A 7,775-nucleotide genomic window follows, 5' to 3' on the forward strand; every position below is an offset into this window, starting at 1 on the left:
TTATTTATTTATTTATTTGACAGAGAGAGATCACAAGTAGGCAGAGAGGACAGGGAAAGCAGGCTCCCCGCTGAGCAGAGAGCCCGATGCAGGGCTTGATCCCAGAACTCTGGGATCATGACCTGAACTGAAGGTAGGGGCTTAACCCGCTGGGCCACCCAAGCGCCCCTCGGTAGATGTTTTAGATACAGTCCTTGGAGGTCTGCAAAAGAGAGATCTCTTATCTGTGGGGCAGCAGGAGGACTAGAAATGGTTTTTTAACCACTGTTAATACTCTCACGTGAGTTTTGAGATTGGGGATGGTTGAAGTTCTTTGGTTCACAATCCTGTTAGGGAAAGTCTTGTCGATGAATTTTTGGAAGTGGGTTGCCCTTTAGGGCTAGAAACTAGGACCTTCGTGGTCCTTACTGGGCCTGGCCTTCCTGAAAACTTTCTTGATTTTTTTGCCCCTGCTATAAGAGATAAACTACGTTCCCCAGAGTCACTTAGGGCTAATTTAAGAAGCTTTCCGGGGATCCAAGTATTTCCGGCGGAAGTTGCTGCGGCTACGCCAATCTCTTTCCAGAAACAAAGTAGACTACGACTCCCACTGTCCTCCGAGAGTGGGGGCGGAGAAGGGAACCGGAAACCGGACGGAGAGCTGAACCAGGTGAGGAAGTAGGAGCCTGGGAACCTGGGGTCCTGAGGCATGGCTTGGGCTCTCAGGCTTGCGGGGCGGTGTCGGGTGGGGAGTCGGAAAGTTTGTGCTTTGGGGACCTTCGCTCTGTCTGGGGCTTGCCCCGGCAGAGGAAGAGTCGAGCCCACGGAACCGGCCCGGAGAGCCTGCGGGGACGTGGTTTTCCCGTCGGGCGGAGCCCGAGGGCGGGCGCGGAGATTTCCTATGGATCCTTAACCGATGGCCCTCTCAGAACCAGTAGGAGGGATAAGTGGTGTTTTCAAATCCAAGTTCTGGTACTACTACTGCTGTTATTTTAAGGATTTGCTGATTGTCCCTGTCGATTCCTAGAGTGCTTCCAAGGGACAGGGGAGTGGATAGTGTCTTTGATTCCTTCTTCACTTCCTTGAGTTTAGCGTCAGAGACCCTAGATAGCCAAACTTATTGCTGGATTACCCTGAGCTTCCTTTGCATTTAGTATGACACTGTAATTTATAATATATCGTTTCTTAAGTCTTTGATTCTTGGTGGCTTTAGATAGGACTTTCAGGTTCCTCCTTTGGGTTCTCATAGTGTATTGTTTAGGAAGTTAAAGCTCAAACCACAGTGTATTAGAGTTGTTTATGTGTCCTCTCTCGGTAGTTTATGAGCCTGGCCTACATTTTACTCATTTTGGATTTCTTCCTTGTCCAGAGACGACCACAGTGCCTACCGTGGAAGAGACTCATAAATTGGGAAAAGAAAAAAAAAAGAGTTAACAGTTGGTGGTAGGTTGGATGGAATTTGTGGTTTTCATTTCAGAGAGAGGAGGGTTAAATGGTTTGCTTAAGAGAAACTTAGAGATAAAACCAGGATTAAAAGTGGATTTGGAGGGCGCCTGAGTAGCTCAGCGGATTAAGTCTCTTCCTTCAACTTGGGTCATGGTCTCAGGGTCCTGGGATCAAGCCCCATTATTGGGCTCTCTGCTCAGCAAGGAGCCTGCTTACCCCTTTCTCTCTGTCTGCATCTCTGACTACTTGTGATCTCTCCTTCTCTGTCAAATAAAGAAATAGGGGCGCCTGGGTGGCTCAGGTCATGATCTCAGGGTCCTGGGATCGAGTCCCGCATCGGGCTCTCTGCTCAGCAGGGAGCTTGCTTCCCTCTCTCTCTCTCTCTGGCTGCCTCTCTGTCTACTTGTGATTTCTCTCTGTCAAATAAATAAATCTTAAAAAAAGAAAGAAAGAAAGAAAGAAATAAAATCTTAAAAAAAAAAAAGTGGATTTGGTTGAAACCCAAACTGTGTCTTTTGCTCTCAGATTAGGTTTGAAACTGGAATGCTGCAAATAAAGCCTTATCTTTTTTGTTGTTGCTGTTGTTGTTGTTGTACCCTGCAGCCTTGCTATCTCCAGCACAGCTCAACCTAAGACTTGAGAGAAGTCCCTGAGCTGGAGCAGCCAGCCCCCTAACATGGGCACTACATGGGGATGTGCACAGCAAGGGCTCCAAAGATATTTGAATTCTACACGGCTTCCTTCTTGGCTTTTGTTTGAGCCCAGTTGGCGCTGGTTAGCCATTTAGATAAAACAGTGACTTCGGGATCAGTCTGGAGAAGGATTTACTAAGTTTGGCCCTGACATTTTTTCTCTCCCACTTCCCCTAGGCTAGGGTCCAAGAACAGATTGATGGATCAAGCTGTTCTGTCAACCCTGAGGTCTCATGAGGGAGAAGAACCTTGATCCCTGCCCCATGGGAGGCCCAGACATGATGGAAACACACCCAGAGCCTGGCAAACCCTCGGAAACAGCTGGAGTGCAAAGTGGGCAGCTGAGCCTTGAGTGAACTTGGGCTGTAGAAATGGAGAAGAGTCCGTCAGGAAAGACTCCTTGGTAGAAGGGCCTTTTATTTATTTATTTGAGGGAAGGCATAAGAGGGGAGAAGAAGAGAGGGAGAAGCAGACTCCCCATGGAGCTGGGAGCCCGATGTGGGACTCAGTCCTGGGACTCCGGGATTATGACCTGAGCCAGAGCAATCGCTTAATCAGCTGAGCCACTCAGGTGCCCCGGTAGAAGGTCGTTTTAAAGAGGACTGAAAAAGGTGGGATGGACAGAGTTGAGTGGGTATTTGTTGACTACCTAATAAAAGCTAGGACCTCAAAGATACAGAGGGAAGTTGAATGGGACCTGGCTTCTGATCTCAAGTCTAGGTAGGGAGGCAAGGTGTGAATTCAGGAAGAAGCCATGAACCATGGTGACGTGCAGTGGTTTGAGCCTTCATCAACCAGAATTTTGTTTAAAATACAGATTCCAGGTCTCATCCCAGCCCTGCTCCTGTGTGGGATGGGGCTGGGAAGTTTCAGCAGTGCTACAGTGTCCTAAGGAGGGCAGGCTTTACCAGTGAGATCATTGGAGCTGCATCTTGAAGGATGGCTATGATCTGGGTGTGTGGAGAGGCAGAGGCGTCATAGTCCTGGTTGGCTCAAGGAGTGTATTTGGTTGGGTTTGAAGAAATGGCATGTACAGATTTTTGGGAATTGGGGTGGGAAAGGCACTTTTGAAAGAGTGAGTGTAAGTGTTAGGCTGGAACACTGGGTTTGCATGGGAAATGTGAGGAGGAAGATTAGAAGGAACGGTCTTTGTAGGCTATAGAACTTGCTTGAGTGCTCCCTCTGCCTCCTCCCCGCGTCTTCCTTCTTTCTGTTCTGCTTCTCCACTTCCTTCTTGCCTCCCAACCCTCACTTGTATGTTAAATCTGATTCCATCCTTTGTATTGCTACTAATGAATGGATATTATTCTGAGTATTTGGGTGAGAAAACCTGAGGCTCTGACCATGATTACATAGCTTGTAAGGGTCTATTCTGAGTCCAGTAATCATCCTGCACTGAGGATTCTTTTTTTTTTTTTAAGATTTTATTTATTTATTTGACAGACAGAGATCACAAGTAGGCAGAGAAACAGGCAGAGAGAGAGGAGGAAGCAGGCTCCCTGCTGAGCAGAGAGCCCGATGCCGGTCCTGCTGACTTGATCCCAGGACCCCGGGATCATGACCTGAGCCAAAGGCAGAGGCTTTAACTCGCTGAGCCACCCAGGCGCCCCTGCACTGAGGATTCTTGAATGTGGGCAAGAAGCTGGGCTGGGCTTTCGGGAGGTGGGGGCGGGGTGTTGGATTAGCAGGGTGGCTGATTGAACCATCTCAGGCAAGATGAGGGGGTGGTTAAAAGCATGGCCTTGAGTCAGATAGTTTGGGTTCATATCCCAGCTTCATTACTTGCGTGACCCTGGGCAAGTTGCTTGACCTTACTAAGCCTCAGTCTTCTTACCTGTAACATGGGAACAATAACACTGGCCTCTTGGGGTTGTTACAAGGATCAATGAGGTGTACTTGGCACAGAGTAATTGCTCACCACCTGGAAGCAATTGTAATTAGCCTTCTGTAATTAGTCTCTGGGCTCTGGCGGTGCACCTGCATCTCATTCTTCAGCACATTGGTTTCCAGAACACAGCCCATCCTGGCTGAGCTTGTTTTATTAAGGATGACATTAGAGGTGCGGAAAGTTTGCCACTGGTAAATATATATTGAAAACCTCCCATATACTTGGCATGGCCTAGGAACTAGTGACTCAAGGCTTATATCTGATGGAAAGGAGGTTTGGAGTGGGGGGAATGACGGGTTATTCTCATTAGGTGACATAGGAAGAGGAGGGATGCTTGAAGCAGGAAGTGGAAGGACCCTTCACTACCAAGAACTGAGATGAGCTCTGTCAGACCTAGAGGGTGGAGGGTGACTGACAGTCTCTTCTGCGCCCTAGAAAGGTTAGCCCTGGCCAGTCTGGATCCCTCTCACTCTTCGGCTGAAGGCTGATGGAGCCTCTGTCCGTCTCTTTTCCAGGTGGCAGTGACATGGCTGTGCCCCAGGCTTCTCCACCGGGGCCCCTGCATGAGCCTGCCATGGATCTCCAGCCTTGCCCTCGAAGCTTGGCTGAGAGCTTCCTGGAGGAGGAGCTGCGGCTCAATGCTGAGCTGAGCCAGCTGCAGTTCTCGGAGCCTGTGGGCATCATCTACAATCCTGTGGAGTACGCGTGGGAACCACACCGCAGCTATGTGACCCGCTACTGCCAGGGCCCCAAGGAAGTGCTGTTCCTGGGCATGAACCCTGGACCCTTTGGCATGGCCCAGACTGGGGTAAAGGGTTTGGCTTCCCCTGGATGGGGAGGGGGAGGCTCCTAGGTAGATATTTGGCTGTGGGTGCGGTGGGGGAGGAGCATGTGCCTGGCTGTGGACACGTGTGGGGCCGGGCCCCTTGGCCCCTCCCAGTACACACACTGGCTCCTGTGGTCTCAGACGCTCTCCAGGCCCCGCTGCCCAGAGTTAACCAAGCACATTAATGGTAGTTCCGTTTCCCCTGTGAGCTGTCCACTAATTGCCTCTGCGAGCCCTTCCTTCCTCTGGCCCCATCCTTACCTTGCCGGATCTCCTCTTTCCCTGGAGTGTGGTTAGGGTCAGAGAGGGACCCGGAATACCAGGTCCTCAGGGAGACTGCCTGATGGAGGTGGGTGTGGAAGAGGTGTGGGGCTTTTACCTGCTTCTGTGTCTGAGCTGAGGAGAGGCTCAGAACAGAGTCTGCTCTGGGGGCCTGTGTGCTTTCCTTTCAGACCTTGGGATGAGTGAATGCCCCTCAGTGGGGGTGCTTGGCAGATCGGGGAGGGGATGAGGCTTCAGGGCAGGAGGCTCAATCGCTTTTATTGACCCCAGCTGGGGGATGAAAGATGATCAATGATGATCGATGGAAATGACAGCTTGAGGCTCCAGGCTGAGAGGGCACCCAGAGAGCGCTGGTCAGTCCTGTCCTTGTGCCTCCTCTAACACTGGCTGTCTTTCTGTCTCAGACCATCTGTCTGCCCCAGTACCACCCATCACATCCTGTGGAGGGCCAGATAGTCCCATATACTCTCTGGATGTGGTTCCAAAGGCAAGTGGGGATAGAAGTAAACAGATTCTTCTGCACCACGGTCCACAATAAAAAACTGGAGAAGGATGGGCAGGATCAAACTACAGGGCCCGAATCATCCTTGTCTCAGGCCTTTGGGCAAAAGTGCTGGGGATGGGGTGTCCAGGCTGGAGCCTCATGGTGGGTATGGAGGGGTCAGCTGGTGCAGAACCCAGGTGTCCGATCTTCAGACTGAAACCCTCCTGTCTCTCCCCCCTTCTGGCAGGTGCCCTTTGGGGAAGTGAGTATAGTCCGGGACTGGTTGGGCATTGGGGGACCTGTGTTGACCCCACCCCAAGAGCACCCGAAGCGACCAGTGCTGGGACTGGAGTGCCCTCAGTCAGAGGTGAGCGGTGCCCGGTTCTGGGGCTTTTTCCGGAACCTCTGTGGACAGCCCGAGGTCTTCTTCCGTCGCTGTTTCGTCCACAATCTGTGTCCTTTGCTCTTCTTGACTCCCAGTGGGCGCAACCTCACGCCTGCTGAGCTACCTGCCAGGCAGCGAGAACAGCTTCTTGGGGCCTGTGATGCGGTCCTCTGCCGACAGGTGCAGCTTCTGGGGGTGCGGCTGGTGGTGGGTGTGGGGCGGCTGGCGGAGCAGCGGGCGCGGCGGGCTCTGGCAGGCCTGATGCCCGAAGTGCAGGTGGAGGGGCTCCTGCACCCCTCACCTCGGAGCCCTCAGGCCAACAGGGGATGGGAGGCAGCAGCCACGGAGAGACTGAATGAGCTGGGGCTGCTGCCACTGCTAACAAAGTGAGGGCCCCTGTGGCCCAGCACAGGAGGTTTTCTAGGCCCCCAGGTCATCCCAGGGGGAGCAGAGGACTGTGGGTGCCCTGGACTGGAGCCACAGGCTCCTTCTGGTCTCCCCGGTTGCTGGGACCTGCCGTGGCAGTTTTGACACTACTCCCTGCATCCTTTACCTTCTTTGAGCGATGCCCCTGTGGTAACCGGCTGCACGGAGCCTTGGTGTCCGAGGAGTGCTCTACCTCACCGTGTCCTGGGGAGCCTCTGGTCAGCTGTGAGTGCTCTGAGCAGTGACTTCTGAGGCTGTGTTTGAGAGAAGAGCCTGCCAGGATCCTCACCTGTCCTCTTAGAACAACTGCCTTCAAGCTGAGCCATTTCCTCACAGGGACCAGGACAAATGGAGGGCTATGGGTGTTACGAGTGAACTTCTTCCGGGAGACGGAAGCTGGATCAGAGAAAGGATTCAGCGTGGCCCAGTGGGGAAGACCAGAAGACTGGCTTTCTTCATCTTGGCTTTGAGACTTCATGACTTTGGACCAACTTGATTAACCTCTCCAAGCCTCGGGATCCTCGTCTGTAAAATGGGGCTCCCTGCCGCATGGGGTGGGGGTGGGGGTTAAGTGAGATAACACTTGAAAGTGCCTTGCTTTGTGCCTGGCAGGTGGGGGCTCCTGCTTCTTGCTTTTTTGCCTCTTGATTGGGGTGTCACTGTACCACACTACAGGGGGAGCTCCCCCACTCCGAAGACCTTGCTGGGTGAGGGGTGGATCCTTGTCCTGCTATAGGAGGACTGATAACTTTTTATGAAAAACCCAGCCTGTGATTTTTCAGTCTGAGCATTAAAAACTCTCAAACCGGGGCGCCTAGGTGGCTCAGTCAGTTAGGCGGCTCAGCCAGTTAGGCGACTGCCTTCGGTGCAGTCATGATCTCTCAGGTCATATTCACTCAGGTGCCCCACTCAGCAGGGAGTCTGGCTCTCCCTTCTCATATCCCTCTGCCCCTACCCCCACTAGTGCACTCTCTCTCAAATAAATAAATAAAATCTTTAAAAGGAAAAAAAGGCTCCTAAACCCTTCGTGTGGGTCCTTTTTTTCCCCTCTCCTGTATGTCCAAGATGGAAGGGTTAGTTTAGATTTTCCCTTAACCTCTTCACTGTTTGCAAGGTGTTCTTGTGGGTCTCTAGGGAGATGATGAAAAAAAGAACTCTTGTGGTGTTATCAGAGCTTAAGGGTCTCAGGGGTTTGTCTGCTACTCAGGGCCCTGTGGGGAGCAGGTGATGGGTGAATGGGAGCACGCTATTTCTGTCTAACTCATTTCTTATGTCTGTAGGATGACTGGTTGGTGTGCCCTTTAATAGGGCTGGAAAGGTGACTCAGGTTGGGAATAGAGTAGGTCTTGGGACCTTAATGAGGAACA

The 7,775-nt window shown here is 52.0% G+C and overlaps 1 protein-coding gene across 7 annotated transcripts; it reads left to right on the forward strand.

Annotated features, from left to right (window-relative positions):
• The first annotated feature begins 567 nt into the window (after window positions 1-567).
• Window positions 568-7,429, forward strand: SMUG1 (single-strand-selective monofunctional uracil-DNA glycosylase 1). 7 transcript variants are annotated; one of them, XM_059185111.1, is made up of 5 exons: window positions 628-649; window positions 1,349-1,422; window positions 2,295-2,520; window positions 4,521-4,813; window positions 5,845-7,429. In XM_059185111.1, the coding sequence occupies exons 4-5, from the start codon at window positions 4,532-4,534 to the stop codon at window positions 6,370-6,372; spliced, it is 810 nt and encodes a 269-aa protein (XP_059041094.1). In that variant the 5' UTR covers window positions 628-649; window positions 1,349-1,422; window positions 2,295-2,520; window positions 4,521-4,531; the 3' UTR covers window positions 6,373-7,429. The 7 variants fall into 7 exon arrangements, with proteins under 7 accessions (XP_059041095.1, XP_059041097.1, XP_059041096.1 ...); XM_059185112.1 differs by lacking the exon at window positions 1,349-1,422 and having other exon boundaries at window positions 568-649; XM_059185113.1 differs by lacking the exon at window positions 2,295-2,520 and having other exon boundaries at window positions 599-649.
• Window positions 7,430-7,775: the final 346 nt, after the last annotated feature.

Source organism: Mustela lutreola, chromosome 8, assembly GCF_030435805.1.
Source record: "Mustela lutreola isolate mMusLut2 chromosome 8, mMusLut2.pri, whole genome shotgun sequence".
Lineage (NCBI taxonomy): Eukaryota > Metazoa > Chordata > Mammalia > Carnivora > Mustelidae > Mustela > Mustela lutreola.